The 20064-nt window shown below is 32.6% G+C and overlaps 4 protein-coding genes across 7 annotated transcripts; all 4 read left to right on the top strand.

Annotated features, from left to right (window-relative positions):
- The first annotated feature begins 1228 nt into the window (after positions 1 to 1228).
- Positions 1229 to 5119, top strand: LOC130625406 (uncharacterized). Its single transcript, XM_057440500.1, has 3 exons — positions 1229 to 1389; positions 3392 to 3499; positions 3702 to 5119. Exons 1-3 carry the CDS (start codon positions 1278 to 1280, stop codon positions 4076 to 4078), a joined length of 597 nt encoding a protein of 198 aa, XP_057296483.1. The 5' UTR covers positions 1229 to 1277; the 3' UTR covers positions 4079 to 5119.
- Positions 5120 to 5254: 135 nt separating this feature from the next.
- On the top strand, positions 5255 to 7937 carry LOC130625405 (RING1 and YY1-binding protein-like). Of its 4 annotated transcripts, none has more exons than XM_057440499.1 (4): positions 5255 to 5946; positions 6471 to 6596; positions 6764 to 6813; positions 7009 to 7937. In XM_057440499.1, the coding sequence occupies exons 1-4, from the start codon at positions 5849 to 5851 to the stop codon at positions 7347 to 7349; spliced, it is 615 nt and encodes a 204-aa protein (XP_057296482.1). In that variant the 5' UTR covers positions 5255 to 5848; the 3' UTR covers positions 7350 to 7937. The 4 variants fall into 4 exon arrangements, with proteins under 4 accessions (XP_057296482.1, XP_057296481.1, XP_057296480.1 ...); XM_057440498.1 differs by having other exon boundaries at positions 6764 to 6822; XM_057440497.1 differs by having other exon boundaries at positions 6471 to 6620.
- Positions 7938 to 8695: 758 nt separating this feature from the next.
- On the top strand, positions 8696 to 12067 carry LOC130625407 (YY1-associated factor 2-like). Its single transcript, XM_057440501.1, has 3 exons — positions 8696 to 8856; positions 9196 to 9324; positions 11326 to 12067. The coding sequence occupies exons 1-3, from the start codon at positions 8759 to 8761 to the stop codon at positions 11525 to 11527; spliced, it is 429 nt and encodes a 142-aa protein (XP_057296484.1). The 5' UTR covers positions 8696 to 8758; the 3' UTR covers positions 11528 to 12067.
- Positions 12068 to 13440: 1373 nt separating this feature from the next.
- LOC130625404 (suppressor of Mek1-like) lies at positions 13441 to 17835 on the top strand. The gene is made up of 5 exons (XM_057440495.1): positions 13441 to 14061; positions 14733 to 14966; positions 15557 to 16315; positions 16893 to 17022; positions 17221 to 17835. The coding sequence occupies exons 1-5, from the start codon at positions 13950 to 13952 to the stop codon at positions 17426 to 17428; spliced, it is 1443 nt and encodes a 480-aa protein (XP_057296478.1). The 5' UTR covers positions 13441 to 13949; the 3' UTR covers positions 17429 to 17835.
- Positions 17836 to 20064: the final 2229 nt, after the last annotated feature.

Here is a 20064-nt window from a genome sequence, read left to right as displayed (position 1 = left end):
AAGAATGCAAAAAATTTAAATAGTTTTACCTAGACAATTTTTTATATCTTCAAAACTTTGTGCGTTTTAAGAATATATGCCTTAACATTTTATTCTATGCTACTCTTTTTCAACAAAACATTATGCAAAATATTAAAATTCGTGCACAAAACTATTGGTGTTAAAATGATATGAGCATGTTCTTTGTTTGAACGACTTTTTGTAAAAAATATTATTCTTTTTTTAAAAATATATCCAGGCCCATCAATAAGAAAATAACACCTGAGTGATAAATTGCTCCCCAAGGTTACAATAATTTAAACTGGGCGAGCAATCTGAATAAATAGAATAAGTTTATAACACATATTTTAACACCAAGTCTTTTTTATATACATTTTATTTCAATTATTATTATAATATTAGTATCATGAAAATTTTACAAGGATATATATATGTCTGATATACAAATCTGCTATCAATGTATCCTCAAAATTTATTAATGGAATCTATTTATTATGTAATACAGTTGAAATAAAAAATAATTACAATTTATTTTGATGAGTTGCAAACGTTATTTGTAGCAAGCAGAGGTCTTTTGATGCAGAAAATCAACAAAATCTTTAACATAGTTGTGAGCGTGACTGCCTTATTGCCGCCATCATGACAACATCAGGACAATCTTTTTTTCTCAACAAAACTTTAAGAAGAACTTTTGCAGCATTAACTTTAAAAAATGCGACTGCACATTTAATGTTAATCCACTTAGGCAAAAGGCCATTAAAAATAAGTTGCTTTAGGTGTTTTGCATATACCAAAAAAATGTTCTTAAAATCTTACACAAAATATAAAAGAACAGCTTGCAAGGTGCAAAATCAAGTTGATAAAAAGTTACAACACCAATACTCACAAAACTGATAGTAAGAACACCAACAGTCACAACACAGATAATAACAATGTCAGAAATAAATCTCAAATATGTCTCAAATATCTTATAAGTATTTATGTTTACCTCATTCTAGCACAATTGGAAAATGTGATATTTTTTGGTAGTCTGGTCATTGAAAAAGCCAGGTGTGCATCACCAGCAAACAAAAGCCCAAAATTGTTTCTATGGTGTCTAGACCTGCAATTTTTAGCTTGGTTATTGAAATAATTTTAAGCATAGGGTGTGCAGCACTTATAAATTAGTAAATCTATATAGATGTAACATTTTTCTGTATAGTATCTTTCTTGCTTTGTATCATACTAAATATTGCACACATATTGTATTTCCATGGTAGAATTAGAATAAAGTTAAAATGGATGTGGCTGGCTTATCTGATAGTGACATGCGAAAAGCTTTAGCAGATTATGGTGTAGATGCAGGACCTGTTACTGCAACTACAAGAAGTATTTACAGGAAGAAACTATGTAAGTTTGATGTATAATATTATGTATCCAGATATATTTTACCTTGTTCTAGGAAATTACCAAGGCAAAAAATTAGTTTTAATTTTGAAATTTCCTGTTAATTAAATGCTCCTTATTAATTAAGTCCATATATGACACTATACACTGGCATTGCTAAAGCTGTTTACCCAAACTTTGGTAAGTCATGACATCTTAAAATAGCAAAATTCCTTGTGAATGTGAACATGTTATTGATTTGTGGATTCGGCTGTCTGGTACCTTCTACTTACTACACTAAAGGACGTACTTTAGGTGGTATGATTATCCCTAACTAATAGATGAATAGATAGTTTTTGATCTGCATATATATTCTCAAAAAGAATATGATCTAGCTAGTTATAAACCTATAGCTAGCCATAAAGTTATAGTTATAGCTATCTTTATAAATTTCCTGTCACTTGTAAATATTTACAGTATATGCTGCATAATATATATATTATTTACAGTAGCTATGCGAAATATCCAACACTATAAATTTCTTCAATATTTAGGGGTAAAAACAAAATTTGTAGCTAAACTCACGACTAAAACCATCATTTGTCTTTTAAACTTGCTGTGTTTACGCATAAATTGTTGATGTCAGTCTATCTAACCACTGCACAGAACCGAGAGGCCTGTACCAGGGTCATGTTAGTATTGCAATCCGGATGTCAAAAAGATGCATGCCCTTGGGATGAGGTTTCAAAGACAAACAGATACATATAATAAAATAATAAACATATGACATATTTTTTTGTTAGTGTCTGTAATAAATGAAAACTAACATTACTTTATAAAAACCATTTCGTTTTGAAATAAATAAAAAAGAAGAAATAATTAATTTAACCTTTGTCAAGTTATTCGGGATATTAACCAAATAAAAAATGCCATTTTTTCACAACAGTTTAATTTAAACACAAGTGATACCAAACTTTCAAATAATCCAGTTCAAGTTCCATGCAAATATTAATTGTTCATTCTTTCAGAGTGGTTATACACTTATGCTTTGCCGTATTGATAAACAATACGTTGCGTAATGCCAAGCTCATCTTTGCGCACATGGAATGCACAATTAGTTGCCAGTCAGCCTACAATTCGTATTCATCCCAATGGCCAAATGCAAGAGCTGGACTTCAGCATGGTTCCTTAAAATCTATGTTTGTAGCCTAAGTTTTAAAATTGGTTTGCTTAAGATTTATAATGGCTGAAAAATGTGACAATATTTTTATCTTAACATGCAAAGCATATTAAAAGCACAAAGCTTTTAAAAAACAAAAGTCAAAATACGACCTACAAACCTTCAAAATGCCCAATTAGATCGTCCACCAAACACATTGTCTTTGCTAGAACTTTGTTGTATTCTCAACAACATTGGATAACAAACCGTTGAGGGGTTTATAATTAAAATGGTGTTAGTTTTGTAAATTTTATTTTTTGGTTTTGAAAACACATTTGTTTTTTTAAATTTATGAATAAAAACAAATAGCATACATATAACAAAATCAAATAATTTAAATCCCCTTTTTTAAAGGAATTAGCATCAAGATCAAATAAGGTTTCGTTACTTGCAGTATCATTTTAGGTGATTATAGTATAGATTTATGACATTCTCAATTTCTGCATCATGAAACATTTTAGACACCTAATTATTTTCATTTTTTCTGTTTCACCAAATACCCAATGTAAAGTATGAAAAGTATGTTTGGAATCAAAATTTAGTTGTATTAAGAAAAAACTTAAATGTCTTTTAGAACTTCTGCTGTGTTCTGCCTTTCTTATATGTGTCGGATCTCGGAAATTGCTTAAACATTGAAAAGACCTTTCTAAAAAAAATTGCAGAGGCAATGTTTTTCCAACACAATTTCAATTTCAGGAAGTTATCAATAATCGTTTTTGTTTTTTTTCTGTCCCACCAGTCGCATACAAAATGTTCTTGAATAAAATTTGTTCCTTTTCTTGTTTGTATAGTTTGTTCTTATTTCAGCTAAAGTTATATCATCTCAAGAAAACTCTCAAGGGCATTTTGTGGATGAAAATTACAGTGAAGTTGTATCTTCAGCAACATTTGACATCAATTCTTCATCTGATCAAGGTACAATTTCTGTTTAGAACAAAAGTTACCTTATATATTGTTTACTGGAGACATGACTGTACTGTTCTGCAACTCAACACAAACTGTATGGACGCTGACATTTAACTTATATTGAGCCGACAAGCTGTAATGAGACACATTGGCAAGCAGTTATTTTACATGCAAAGTGATGAAAACACAATGTGATTTGCTATTGTTTTAGTTGATTTTCAAAAGGTTAAAACAGAGAACAAGAAAAAAGAAAAAAGTCCACCGGAACCCACTATTAATACACAATCACCATATCGTTACGCACAACACTCTTTTCCTTCAGATGACATCTTGAGACGTAGACCTCTCTATACACCTGGTGGTACTCTCCGCACTATCCCGAAGACGTCATCTCCGTTATCAGCCACTGTGAAACAGTTTGATGAAACAGATGGAAAAAAGGCTACAAAAAGCTCTTTCCTGTGGTGCCGTTTGTTGCTTGTTGTTTTGCTGGTGTGCGTTCTTCTCGTTGTGCTTGTTTATTATCACATGGAGCAGAATGAAGTTAGCAAATTACCGATAGAAAGTAAAGCAGGAACTTTTAAATAAAAACAAAACATTTTCTAGACACTCAGTTTTTTTATATGCCTGAATTTGGCTGTGCAAACATTTGATGTGCATTAACATTTTCTTTTCTAAAAATACAGAAATAAGAAATAGCGCCAATCTGGAAAAAATAAAGAAATGACTTAAGTTTCATAACACTTAATTTTTAGACAAAAATAATCATAAAATTTAAGTTCATCCATAATCACGATTAAATCAGTGTAATTGTTGTAAATCGTATACTATCAAGCTTTAAGCACCAATCACCTAAAATAATCAGTGCCTTTGTATAAAGCAAATGTTAACATTTTTAGACTCAAAAAGTTTTTTGTATTATTGTACCCATAAGAGATGCACAAAAATTAAATGAGCGTTAAACCTAAAATTTCATGATTTAAGGTATTTAGGGTATTTTATGATTTAAGGTATTTGTGGTAGATTTGAAACAATGACCTTACTTTATGTCTGTTAATATATATAGATTTTTTTTATGAATAGAAACTATGTACCAAGTCGTTTGTGAGAAATTTTACTGAGCTTTGGCTAGCCTAAAAAATATTGTTTGCTGTTGTGCAATTTTAGTACTCAAACTTGTTCATGTATACATAGACAATGTAAAATTATTGATTATGTGAGGATCAAAAAAATGAAAAAAAAGAAAAACACACAGTGTATTTTTTAAGTCCAGCCCTAGCTAATATATGAGCTATTTTAACATGTATACTTGCTTATACTAATTGCTAACTTTTGTGCAGCTGATTTATTTTCAGTCCATCACGAGCAACAGATCTACTTATGCATAATTTTAACAACCATTTTGCAAGCTCCTGTAATGTAATGATTTAAATGTAAATTTTCTGTGTCTATACATGCAATGACTCTAGTGTCCAATCACCTGTTAACAATTTTTATCCTGCCGTGTCCTTTTCCTTATTTACATATTTGTTAGCATTTTTAAAGTTCTTTTGCTTCTTGTTTATTTCAGACCGTTGTTGTAGTGATTACTTAGTTGTATATAATTACAGAAAAATGTTAATAAATATAGTAATGTTTGTTTTCTCTCTTTACATGTTTTTATAGAAGAAGTTATTTATATGTACTGTTAAATAGCAATAAAAACATCGAGAAATTCAATTTAGTAAAAGCTGCCTAAGGATATAATTGGTTCATAAAAAATATTTTGGAAGAATGCTTTAAACTTCAGCCTCGAAATAAATTGTATCTTATACAGCTTTCTGCAGTGCTTGGTGTATCTTTGTAATCCACCAAGAATTTCCAGAAGTTGCTAATAGACTATAGGTTCTGTAAACATGCAAGGTTTAATTCATTATTTATATCAAAGGAATTTTATTATGATTCTTATTATTTACAGAGTTTTTGTATTGGTACTGTTATTATTGAGGGTCCTGGGAAGGAGGGTCCTAGTACATTGCAATCTCCTAATTGTGCCGTGGAAGGCATATAAAGCACAACAGTCACTCAAATAGACAATCACTTCATATATCAATCCTAATTTCCTGCTGAACAAAGAAGGGGTCGATTCACACTTTAGGCTGGGAAATGAATTCAAAACATTTCGCGAACACTTTACCTCAAGGTCACCAGTTAGTATATGTCTACAAAGTAACAACTTGCTACAATAATAACAATAATAATAAAATATTCATGCATTCAGCTTATAACGTTACCGTATATTTATAATATATTTTATAAACACTTTGACGAATACATATTTTATAGTTTGTGCAAAAAAAAAGGGAAGTGCATTACTTGATGGATAATTATTGGGAGTGTTCTGTGTGTACTGTACACAATAAAAGTAAGTTCTTCAAATGTGAAGTTTGCAACACAAGAAAGGGAACATCTACAAGGTAAGCATAATTGGAAATCAACTGTTTCGTTGTGATCACACAAAATATATAAATTGCTGATATAAAAAAAAATTGGCGATGTGAAATACAAGTTAGCCAACGTGAATCAGGCAAATGGCATTTCACGATGGCAATTTTTGCTAATGCTAAATAAATGGAATTAAAAAGTTGATTCTCAAAATGTTAAATGTTATACTAAATTATCTCTTAGCTACCATCTCCATAAGTTTATGATGTTAGGAGCAACTAATGGAAAAAGTATAAAATTAAAACAATATCTGTTGATAACCTTTTGAATGATTTTTTTCTGACCAATATCAAACTTAATGTTTCCTGAAAGTTTTGCCTCTGCTGCTAAAACGTCACTAAATGTGTATTTACAAATTTTAAAAACACATTAACAACAGTTAAGCCCTGTGGTTTCTTAACTTTTCCGATTGTTAAGTCAGCCCAATTAACGTTTTTGCATAATCTTTTTTTCGTATAAACTGTATATACAGAAATCTATAAAGTTTATATTTTAGAAAGCCACATGTGGATGCAAATTTTGTTGACCAGTCAATTGCATTATCTTCGTGTTCACCTATTTCACCCCTACCACCACAGTCTAATTTTCGAGGAAGTAATTTCAGCAAAACCAGCACAATGAGGCAAGGGTTGCAAAAATATATGTGGTATTGTCTGCTTTTTTGATTTGATTAGCAGTCTGTTGTTGTTGTGTTTATCAGCTTACTTTAAAGGTTGTTTTGCAAAGCCTATTACTCTACTTGTCATTTTAAACTGCAATGATTTTTAAATGCATTTACTTTACTTACAGTTCTGTTGTATCATCAACAACATTTGATGAAAGTCCTTTGTCTTATAAAGGTACAGAAGGTACAAGTTAAGTTTGTCATAGCTAACTGTCTACTGAAGACATGACTGTGTTGTTTTCCAACTGAACACAAACTGTATGGACGCTGACATTTAACATATTGCTCCCACAAGCTGTAATGAGACACATTGACATTCCGTTCTTGGTCATGCAAATGTGATAAAGACACAATATTGCTATTGTTTTAGTTGATTTTCAGAAGCCTAAAACAGAAATCAAGGCAAAAGCAAAAGGCTCATTTGAACCCACTAACACACAATCGCCTTATCATTGCACAAAACTGTCGTTACCTTCAGACGAAAAGATGACGCGTAGACCTCTCTATAGACATGGTGGTGTTCTATGCACGAGTTTAAAAACATCAACTTCAATGTCAGATAAGGCGAAACAATTCGATGAGACAGATGGATCTAAAGCTACTGAAAGCTCTTTCCCATGGTGTGGTTTGTCGCTTGTTGTGGCAGTGTTGATTCTCCTTTTTTTTCTTATTTATTATCACATAAAGCGAAACAAAGTTAACATATTTTAAGAAGCAAGTAAACTTTAAACTTTTAAAAAATTAGGATAACAAACAAACATTTTTAAAGATTTTTATATAGCTTTTAGGAGTTAGATGTTGTAAACTTGAAACATTTAACGCTTTTATATCTACTGGTTATATAGATTATTTTTTTATGTCTGTTAATTTCATGTAAATAGGGCGGTACGTATATACCCTACAATTTTGAAGTGTGTCTTTTTCCCTTATCAGTACACACATATTTACACATCTGCATTAAAGTTGTTGTTTTTTTAATTATATTTTATATTTTATTTTGCATGTTTTGGAGTTTATTTTCCTTTATTTTCTTGTATCAGAAAAGATTTTGTTACTATTGTATCAGTTTGTTTTTTCCTCTTTATTTTTTTTTAGAAACACTACACTCAATCAATTATTTAGACAAATCATGTGTTCTGTGGATATATACTTATTTTAAACACATCAACAGGGCAACAAGTTGTAATAGTAACAAAACGCGCATACGCTTAAATTCTAAGAGCCTCTACTTTTTACACTTTTTATATGCTATGCTACTGTAAATATGAGGTCTTAACTCCACTAATGCTAAATTCCACGTTACTGCGGTTGAAAAATGGTCTATTAACATTAAGCATTACTGTATATTCATTGGAATAAATTCTTGCAAGAATTAAATTTTATAATTTTTGATTATAAGAATATGTCTTTGGGTTTGACGACTCTTACGACCCTTACCCCAGTTTAGTAAGGATGCCTCCTTACTAGACTGGGTTTTCTCACTTTGCCTTCAGATTAACAATCCTGCTGCTCAATTTCGTTTCAGGAGAAACTTTGACAGGCCGGCACTCTCAATAGACTGGTCCACAGCAGCAATGTTCAGTGTAAAGCTGAGTGTTGGGCGCCATTAACATGTGTAAATGTTTAGTTTTCATTTGATTCATTAAGGAACATTCTAAAATTTATCTGTTTAAGGATAGTTTCGTTATAATAAGTTTTATTTAGTTTCAATTGCCTATTTGTTGTGTTTTTGTTTGTTTTTGTTTTATGTCTTCATTCATTGTTTATTGTTTTGTACTATGGTGCTGTTTGAAGACTCCTGTTTAATGGCCTGCTATCATGCAGAATCCACTCTGGTTGGAATTTTGTTATTATTTTGAAAAAACGCAGTTTAAAATTAACATTAAACATGCCTTATTTTGTACTGGATATTATCCATTAGAGATTATAAATTCTCCCAAAACTTATCATCCATTTTTTAAAATTTAATTCTCGTAAAATCTAAATATATTCAAAATTTCGATTCGCTAAATCGCAAAATTAAATTCTCATGAAAATAAGTTTCATTAAGGTAGATCTACGGACAGTGGTTATAAATACATATTTTATAGTTTAAACAAGAAAAAGGAAGTATATACTTGATGGATGATTATTGGGAGTGTTCTGTTTGTACTGTACAAAATAAGAGTGAAGCCTTCAAATGTGAAGTTTGCAACACAAGAAAGGGAACATCAACAAGGTAGGCATGATATAGAAATTAACTGTTTCATCTTACAACTACTATCATAGGTTAGAGCATCGTACTGCCTAAGTTAATAACTGCTTGTGTAAAGTGGTCTTAGAAACACACAGTGGATCGAAATGACATAAACTGATTTTAGTTTGGGAGCTGGCTGACTATCTAGACATTCTAAAAATGAAGAATGCAATATTTTTACAGATGCAGGTTCAGTGGTTAGGCTTACGATGTATAGTAGCTACAATTTTGATCTATTTAAGCCAAAAAAACTCTTGTTACGACATAGAGGCCAATCAAATATGTCTGTATCTTCTGTATATTCTGTATCTTGTATCTTAGAAAGCCTCGCGTGACAGCCAGTTTTGTCGCTCAGCAAATTGCGTCATCATTTCCGCCCATTCCACCACTTCCACCATCGTCAAAATATCAGAGAAGCAATTCTGGCAAGAGGAGCACAACCAAGAAAGGGTATAGTATATATGCAGTATTGTTTATTTTTGTCGATCGCCCTTAGCCACAAGTTGTGTATTAGAAGATACTGCCTGCCCTTAAATGCATTTACTCTACTTGTGGTTTCAACCGCGTTTGCTCTACTTGTGGTTTCAAATGCATTTGCTCTACTGGTGGTTTCAAACGCATTTTCTCTGCCTGTGGTTTCTAACGCATTTACTCTACTCTGCTTGTCATTTCAAACGCAGTTGCTCTACTTGTCATTTCAAACGCAGTTGCTCTACTTGTGGTTTCAAACGCCATTACTTTGCTTTGGTTTCAAATGCATTTGCTCTACTGGTGGTTTCAAACGCATTTGCTCTACTTGTGGTTTCAAACGCATTTGCTCTACTTGTGGTTTCAAACGCGATTACTTTGCTTGTGGTTTCAAACGCCATTAATTTGCTGGTGGTTTCAAACGCCATTAATTTGCTGGTGGTTTCAAACGCATTTGCTCTACTTGTAGTTTCAAACGCGTTTACTTTACTTGTGGTTTCAAACGCCATTACTTTGCTTGTGGTTTCAAACGCATTTGCTCTACTTGTGGTTTCAAACGCGTTTACTTTACTTGTGGTTTCAAACGCCATTACTTTGCTTGTGGTTTCAAACGCATTTGCTCTACTTGTGGTTTCAAACGCGATTACTTTGCTTGTGGTTTCAAACGCCATTAATTTGCTGGTGGTTTCAAACGCCATTAATTTGCTGGTGGTTTCAAACGCATTTGCTCTACTTGTAGTTTCAAACGCGTTTACTTTACTTGTGGTTTCAAACGCCATTACTTTGCTTGTGGTTTCAAACGCATTTGCTCTACTTGTAGTTTCAAACGCGATTACTTTACTTGTGGTTTTAAACGCCATTACTTTGCTTGTGGTTTCAAACGCATTTGCTCTACTTGTGGTTTCAAACGCGATTACTTTGCTTGTGGTTTCAAACGCCATTAATTTGCTGGTGGTTTCAAACGCCATTAATTTGCTGGTGGTTTCAAACGCCATTAATTTGCTGGTGGTTTCAAACGCCATTAATTTGCTGGTGGTTTCAAACGCCATTAATTTGCTGGTGGTTTCAAACGCATTTGCTCTACTTGTAGTTTCAAACGCGTTTACTTTACTTGTGGTTTCAAACGCCATTACTTTGCTTGTGGTTTCAAACGCATTTGCTCTACTTGTGGTTTCAAACGCGTTTACTTTACTTGTGGTTTCAAACGCCATTACTTTGCTTGTGGTTTCAAACGCATTTGCTCTACTTGTGGTTTCAAACGCGATTACTTTGCTTGTGGTTTCAAACGCCATTAATTTGCTGGTGGTTTCAAACGCCATTAATTTGCTGGTGGTTTCAAACGCATTTGCTCTACTTGTAGTTTCAAACGCGTTTACTTTACTTGTGGTTTCAAACGCCATTACTTTGCTTGTGGTTTCAAACGCATTTGCTCTACTTGTGGTTTCAAACGCGATTACTTTGCTTGTGGTTTCAAACGCGATTACTTTGCTTGTGGTTTCAAACGCATTTGCTCTACTTGTAGTTTCAAACGCATTTGCTCTAGTTGTAGTTTCAAACGCGTTTACTTTACTTGTGGTTTCAAACGCGATTACTTTGGTTGTGGTTTCAAACGCATTTGCTCTACTGGTGGTTTCAAACGCATTTGCTCTACTTGTGTTTTCAAACGCATTTGCTCTAGTTGTAGTTTCAAACGCGTTTACTTTACTTGTGGTATCAAAGGCATTTGTTCTGCTGGTGGTCACAAACAAGTTTGTGAATATTGCTATTTTTCTAATAATTAGGTAGTGTCTGTTAAGTTTGAAATCACTTATCGAGTGCCGTTTGCACTGTAAATACATTACTAATAATGTAAAGCGTATGAATATAAGTATAACATATCATCTCTATTTCGAAGAATAACCGTGTCATATGAGTCGAGATCTTCAACTATAACTTGTTATCCTAGACATATTCAACGTATGTACCTTATTTTTTCTTTGTTAGCCTAAGAAGCAATTTGAAGTTCAGTATTGATAAAAGTAGTGCTGAAGAAATCGAAATCACAGTTGATGACGTCACTGTTGTTATAACAGATTACAAACTTCTTCCGAAGAAAATTGAGGTACAAACACCGGATGATAACGAAATTAACCCGAAAAAAGTCCAAATTGCGGAGATCGAACAGATTTCCCCAAAGGAGGAATAAAATAATATTCGAATTTTGTATGATGTAGTCACAGTCAAACAAAGTTGGCTATTAACAGAAAAATATGCATTTATAGACCAGCAACTAACATATTGCAACGCTCTGATTCGGACAGATACAGCAGTACCCCGTGGAATATTTATACGTAGGAGAGTTTTCTTGCTAATTATATGTTTTTTATTCTTATTTTTTATATATTGAAACATTGAAAGCCAATATATATTGGATGTTATTTCTGATCAGTTTTTTTACAACTTTGAGAAGGGAGAGAATAAGCTTTTTGGTAAATTGAACTTATTACTGCGAAAAGAAAATTGGTTTTCGGAATTATAGGCCACTTTGAGTGGACTTTGTGTTAAGCGTGCCAAAAATAAATCCGTTTTTTATGCTAAACACAAAATCGACTTATAATAAAGAAACTCCGCGAAGGAGAATAATTCAAATATTAATAAAATATTTGCATGCTTTTGTAAAATTATTTAGCACAAGCACTCCTTCGCTATGTATATTTTGATTACGAAATAAAGAAAGTGTAAACTAGTTTACTGTTTGTTGTTATGGAAACAGTGTTTATATATTGTGTCTAACAACCACGGTATTTAAGTGATGTTACATCAAGATGGATACAAGCATGTTGGAAGACCTATGTTAAAGATTTTTATTGGGGATGGGAAAATTTTTTTAAAGATACAAAAACCATTGGAAGTTTTTGGGTTGGGATGAGGCTGTACGTGTTTACGCGGTTGTTGATGTTTTATTTATAAGAAACTAGTTTTTAAGAACGTTGAGGCTGATATTCTGCTAAGAATTAGGAAGTCATTGAGAACGTGTTCAGCCTGGTTTCCTTTATAGCTTTTGAAAGAATAAGAGTCTATAACTTTTTGTATGTTTTTATAATAAGAGAACCTTGACAACTTCCCAAACAAATTGAAATGAATTGTATTATAAGGGAAAAGCAAGCGATAAACTAAGCCCGACTGATGATGATTTCTCTATCAAAATTTCATTATAATTATTATTGTTTATTTAGGCTAATTTAGTCCCACAAAATCTGATACAGGTGATAGATTTTGCTCCGGAGAACAACACAGCCCCTTTATCTGTAAATAACAACTCGAATTCATGTCGATAAAATTGTTTTATATTGAAAACGTAATTACATGGCCCTTGGCAAATTACGAACACAAAACACAAGCTTTTTATATTTATTAAAATGAAATTTTATCTATAACATAAATTTTGCTGTTTCCATGAAAACAATAATATGAATATTGTGAGCAAAAAGTGGAAAAAAATGTGAGATGATTTTTTTGTTTGTTTGTTTGTTTTATCATCTATATTTATTAGAAACAGAACTACCTTAGGGGTCAAAGAACTATATTATCGATGTAAGACAAGATCAAACCTTATGACATATATTTGAAAGTGTTTTTTTTTTTTTGCGAATTACAATAAATTTCCATCAACTAAATCCTATTTTAGGACCGGGAAAAGGCGAGTGGTTGGGTAAAATGACCATAGAATTCTAAAGGGTAAATTTTTATAAGCAGCACAATATTTTGGATAATATTTAACATAAGTTTCTCTCTTCGATAGGCTTAAGTGTTGCTTACTCGCTGTTTGCTGACAATCGACTTAGGAAGATTTATTACGGTTAGTTATATAACCATTAGAACAAAACATCTATTTTTTTTTGTAATTTCCGTTTTATTCCCTTTTTATATTTACTCATTTTTAGGCTAGGGCTGCTGCTAAACACTTGTGTTTGGTTTGTATAAGATTTGAATCTATTACTTATAAAATGTTACTTGCAAAAATAGCGTAATGTCTTTTGCAGTTTACGTGAAGTACCGCTGTGGATTATCTTGTTGTCAGAAGCGTGATGTATTACAACCTAGTTTTCAGGGTCTATCGGCCCCTGACTTTTTTTTCTATATCTGTCTGATAAAAAACAAAGGAACCTTCAAGCGAGGAAAGTTAATTTCCCACAGTTTTATTTAGAATTATTATTACTAAAATTGAATAATTGAGGGATTATGTGAAGGGAGCACAAAATTGTTTCAAATACCCTAAAAAAATTAAACCCGTTTCGATGTTGCTGTTTTTATTTTAAGACCGAAATTAAATTTCATTTCGCTCTTGAGATTTATGTTTAAATATGATAAACCCGAAATACAAACTATTGTTCATGTTAAGGGTTATTGCCCAATTGTACAAAATTATGGCGCGTGTGCTGTTCACACAATCCTGATATGAAAAACGGGTAAATCTCATTTCGGATTCACGTGAGGGCTATCTTTCCCTCAAAAACTTGCCTCTTAGCCAGGATATACATGAATCCGAAATGAGTCAATTTTTCCAATAACCACTCAGTTTTACAGCAAAATAAAGAAAAATCAAACACTATAGAAAGCACACACACATGACTGAGGGAAGTGTAGACACAACCGCAACTGTGGCAGTTGATATACACAAAACAGATGGTGTTCGCTTGGATGCAAAAGATACAACTGCAGATGAAAGCGAAGCACATGGTAAATAACATACCATCACGCCTTTTTAATGTCAGTACCCTGCAACTATAATATAATGTCATAATTATAACTTAACTTTTAATAGTCCACATACTTTCTCTACAATTTTTTCTCTATCTTCGCAACACATATATTACGACTGTAGCCATTTTCGCGGTCCAACACTATTCAATATTGAATGTCGACTAACCTTATCGGCAAAAAAAGTCGGCAAAAAGTGACTAAATTTTAGCTAGGTGACTAATATTTTTTGCCGCTAACTTTTTTTCCGACTTTTTTATTACCGACCAAATTTTTTTGCCGACATTTTTTTCCGACCGAACTTTTTTCTGACTTTTTTCCGACCACCTTTTGCCGATTTTTTTCCTTGTTGCTAATTTATATCAGTTTTACGCAATTATTCTTTATTGGTGACTAAATTCAAAATTAACTCCGTAAAAAGTGACTAAATTCAAAAATGTAGTCGGCAAAAAAGTGACTAATATTGTCCAAGTGACTAATATTCTTGCCGACTTTTTATTTTTGCCGACTAATTTATTTGCCGGCTTTTTTTACCGATAAGGTTAAAACTCAAGGGTGATAAAGAGATTCGTAAAATAAAGAAAACTTATAAACAAAAAGATGCTAACATCTCCGCTTCTCTTACCTGGTTTAATTTTGCTATATACTAGCTGACAAGGATGTAACGCCTAACAAAAATGAAAGTGAAAAGACAATAGAGAAAGAAAAAGATGAAGCGAAAAGTACGGAAACCGAGGCTATAATTCAAAACAGCAGCAACGATTTGGAAAACGCTGATGAAAAACAATCACCAAAAGTCGCAGGAGTGGGGACCACAAACTCTAGTGCTGCGGAGGAAAATAACCACATAGAAGAAGGGTCCGATGAGAAGGTTCTTCAACAAGGTAATTTTTAATTTTGTGTGTCATCTGGGACGAAAATCTATCGAGGAAATTTATGGCTTTTTGTACATTATACTAGGTTAATCACTTGGGGAATTCTGCCACCAACTTAATTTTATATTATAACTCCTGCAATGCCACGCCAATAGTGCTATAACTAAGTAACTTTTAATATATTCGCAAAAACTACTGTGTTGGGAGTTACCATGACGAGAGTGGTCCTACACGTGATCCAAAAATGTCTGATACATCAGCATCGTTATTACTCATCTGTGATAAGGACACTGTGTTGTTTTCATAATTTGGAATTATAGTAAGCTATTGCGCGTATTTTTTTTAATGTGTTAAAATTCTAATTTTCTTTACGTTAAATACAACTAACTGATAGGTTCATCTTTAATACACACAGTTTCTAGCAAAAATAAATATCGAGTTTGACGGTGGTGTAAAAGACTAGCTGTTTGATGAGCTATTCTGTTACAAGAAAACACACACCAAAAACACAGGAGGAGAGAAAAATAGCTACTGTATTTAGACTGTAAGTATTTGATGTGGTTGTTCTACCGGAGTTTACAGTATATTCTGGTCTTTAGAAAAGCTCGACAAATCAGCAGATGGTGAACAGATGGGAAAGGATTGTACAAGCGAGAGAGAGGCTCAAGAAGAAGAAAAAGAAAAAGAAGAGAAAAAGAAAGAGACCGAGAAGATTGCAAGTACAGAAAAAACAGAACCTAATCTAACTGATGAAAAATTTGATCTGGAAGAAAAGATAATTAACAAAACAGAAGGAAATGTCGCAGCAGTTAATGATAAATCTAATATAGCTGCTGTTGATGAATCCTATACGAATCACAATAACCCCAATGTTAATGATATGGATGATAATAAATCCGATATGGATGATAATAAATCCGATATAGATGATAATAAATCCGACATAGATGATAGTAAATCCGACATAGATGATAATAAGGCCGGTATAGATGGAAACAAAGCGAATATAAACGGTGATAAACCCGATGCAAATAATGAGAAATCCGACAGCAACAAAGGTGATCGCAGTGCTATTAAAGGAAAAACCGATAATAACAACAACGACTTAGAAGCTGACACAGCAAAAATAAATGACGAATTTAGCGGCACCGAGATTGAAAACGACAAAAAAGAAGATATAAATTTTAATGCGGACATTGACGATTTTTTAAACGAAACGGACGAGAAACCTTCGCTAGAAGATGAACTGACACAGTTCACAAGCGACCTACAGAAACCGTCGCGCCTAACAACAGGCAGCAATGACAAAACACCAAGAAAGAGTCTGGTGAACTTGGATGCTCTGGAGTTTGAAACAGGTGATCTTTCATCTCATCCGCATTTTAGTACTATTTGCGTAACTAGCATGTATCAAAATGCCATGCAAAGACTAAAGCCGTTTTTTTCTTGTTTTTTTTCTTTTTTATCACTAAAAATTCTGGTTTCTTAACATTTTTATATTTACATTATATAGATATTTATAGATATTCAGGCTCTGACCGAATAAAAGGCTTAAACAAGAATAGAAGAGCTAAAATTTATGAATGTTTTTCAATATAGGAACAAGAACTCTCGTATGTGTTTGCCTAACAAGCTCTCGCATATATCTCTACCTTCATACTTTTATCATTGACTACTATTTGTTACCAACAAAAAATCTGTTAGCGGCCAACTACTTTAATCGACTTTATTTTATTTAACAAAATTGACTGTTTATTATTCATTTTTATTTAATATAACACTTGCTTTGAAAAACAACCTCATCCCTAGGAATTCTTGCTTTTTTGACAATGTGGACTGAGGGCAAATGATTTTATCAACTAGAAATTTTTTGTGAATTTTTTCTTTACTGATTTTTCTTTGCATTCACATGCTTCACATATCTCGTTTATTTAGACTTCTTGGCTCGTCGTATACAGGAAGGACGCGATCAACAGGAATATTTAAACAGTAAAGTTCATGACAAAGACAGAGAATTAGAAATCGCAGAAACGAAAATCAAAGATTTAAAACTTCGACTGATCAGGTAGGAAGTCAATTACTGCTTTTAGTAATTTGATATTTAGTTTCTTAAAATTAAGTTTTTGCGATATTACGATCACATAGCAAAAATAAAAATTTAAATGGGCGTGGGCTCACCACTACCTGATTTGTTATTGATTTTGCAAGGATTTTAATGTCTATTTAATTTTCCAAGAAGATCATTAAATTAATTGTCTCTTAGATTTACAAAAGACGACCAAGCGAAAGATAAACATATCGCATCGTTAGAAAATGAACTGAAAGAAATTAATAAGAAACTGGAGGATCTGTTGGATGAATATCAACATTCTAAACCAACATCTATGACGAATGCAAATAAAATAGAAGCTCAAAGAGAAGATGCTAGAGATAATAGGAAACAAAAGTCTAAACTCTGCGTCATACTATGATTTTAACTAAGACGGGCTATCATAAGAGCAGGCGAAGAAAAACTTTTCAAGATCTGTTAACCTATGGCAAACAAAGTATTAAGGCTGACAATATCCTGATCTACAATTGAATACGGACCAACCAAGATAACTTAAATGTTAAATTACAGAACTTTTATCATATGATATTGTTTATCTGAATTCTTTCACACCAACGCAAGCTACGCAAACAAGGTAGGTTCTCAATGAGGAGGACAAAATTATTAGACGGAAAGATGAGAGGTTATTGTGAAAAAAGGGGGACCAAATTATCTACGAGGATATTAACACATGATTCTTTTTTCTTGCGAATATATTTTTTCAACATTATTTTCTAAATTTGATAAATGTAAATATAAATAATATAATACAAAGTTTCTTCTTCTAAATTTTTTTTTATTTTTCTCTAATCTTACTTCGATGGGTAGCTGACTGCAGAGATGCTCATGCGCATATTGCAATGCATATAAACGTTCCACGTGGTGCCACATCAACCTCTCTCGCCAGTTCTATTGTGACAATAGAACTAACTGGAACAATTGTTCTAAATTACTGGAATACATATAATGTAACTTCTAACTCGTTTATACTTTTTTATTTTAATACAATAACTATGGCGAAATAAATGCCGAAAAACGGATTAAAAGAGGTCTATCACAATTTTGAAGAGAGAAGTTATCACTCTTCATCAAACCAAGGACTCTATGCAGAAAATAGTCAGAAATAAACACTCCTTCTTAGCTTGGAAGACTGGGAGTTTTAGGCCATGGGGGTAATGATGCTGACACCTATGCCAAATATGAAATGTGCCGAAATTGATGCCATGGATGAACATAATGTATATGCGATTTGTATATGCTCGTATACGCGATGCAGTTCGGTTGTTGTTGGTCATTTTTGTTGAAAATGATCAGAAAATGTCTAGCATGTTAACCCAGATCTGAGAATAATCTATAAATTTAGCACTACAACCTATCCTTCTTAGTTTTGATTTTAAAAATTTGAAAAAATTATTGTGCATATTAAAGAGAGTACCCAGCTCTTCTCATACAATCTCTAACGTATTTTCAACAAAATCACCCACCTGGATAATAATAGCCATCAAATATGTAGTTTATGAATGTGGTTAAGTAAACTGTCCCGGGATGTCAAGTCAGCTAGATACCTATATAGTACACAGAGCAGCTAGCTAGCTAGCTAGCTACAGCCCATGAATTTTAATGAAAACAAGCTTCCAAAACATTTTCTTAATTATAGGCCTTTTGTCAATATTAAACAATCAAGCTTAGCCAGATCAATAAAGTAAAATCAGTAATATTCTAACAATTTTGCTGTTATCGACAAAAACGTTTCTTTGATGTTGTGTCTTTTTTTCGCCTGGCATCTCCAAACTTGATATTAAGGCGAGTGCCAAATTTGCATCTCATTATCTTTGGATTATAAAAAATGCCCAGTATATCTGGGCATTTCCTTTTCTATGACGTCATGGAAAACTTAAAATTTGTCCAAAATATCACCATATCACTATCGGCTTAAAATTTGATTATTTTAGTTATTGCACGTATTTTACTATTATATTTTCCGTTTTCTACACTTCGCATAAAAAAACGTTAAAGATTGCCCGACAATCCGATTTTTCCCAATTTTCGGGCGAAATCTGAAAAATTCGGAATCTGCCCTCACACATCCTTTTTAAACAAACATAACAACAACAACAAAAAACTTGCAAAATAGTTGCTTCTATCATAATATTAATTGATAAAACTACAATATGTCAATCAGTGTTTGCCATTCTAGACTTGATTTGTATCATCAACCATTTGTTTCCATAATTCAAACTCGTTCCTAGGGCTAATATGGTTGTGCATAGTTAAAACTTATAATTTGGAAATTGTGATTCTGATTAATCCATTTTCACGGCAAGAATTGATGACAATTATCTTTCAATATCAATGTGAATTTGTCCAAACTTTGTCCAAACTTTGTCCAAACAATACTCTAGGGAACCATCCTCGTAGTCTTTCATAATCGCATCCTTCAAGGCTTTGGGAGGTATTCAGTAAGACATTTAAACCCAACTATAATTCCATTTTATAATCATCGTATTGCAATATATCAGAATATCTTTTGATAAAATATTCCACATTTGACGAGTTTTCATTTGCTCTCTTATCAAATTTGATCCATTTTGCTTTATCCAATAATGTATTCTCAACATCCATTTTTAGTAAAACATATCTCATTCAGTAGCATGTTCAATGGATGTATTACGCTAAGAAGAACTTATACCTTCTTCATGAAACTTTTTCTGAAACAAATTTCGTTCACTAAACCCAAGAAATACATTACGTCTGAGACATAGATGTCAATACAGTCAATAACTGTCTCATCTACACTTTCCAAAAACATCAGGTTTCAAAAAACGCATTTGTGAAATCATATACGTTCACTGTTTGGCTCACAGAAGAAAATCTTTTTTTCTCACCTCCGTCTTGGAAACTTTTTCTTTTATTAACAGCCAAGCTGCTATCTATTCTGCTGAGAAACATTTTTTTTAATAAAGGGAACTTTTGAAGTTCTTTATCACAACGCAGTTCACCAAAGATGACCAACAAGTT

Source organism: Hydractinia symbiolongicarpus, chromosome 14, assembly GCF_029227915.1.
Source record: "Hydractinia symbiolongicarpus strain clone_291-10 chromosome 14, HSymV2.1, whole genome shotgun sequence".
In the NCBI taxonomy this organism is placed as follows: domain Eukaryota; kingdom Metazoa; phylum Cnidaria; class Hydrozoa; order Anthoathecata; family Hydractiniidae; genus Hydractinia; species Hydractinia symbiolongicarpus.
This window is presented reverse-complemented; position numbering and strand designations above follow the sequence as displayed.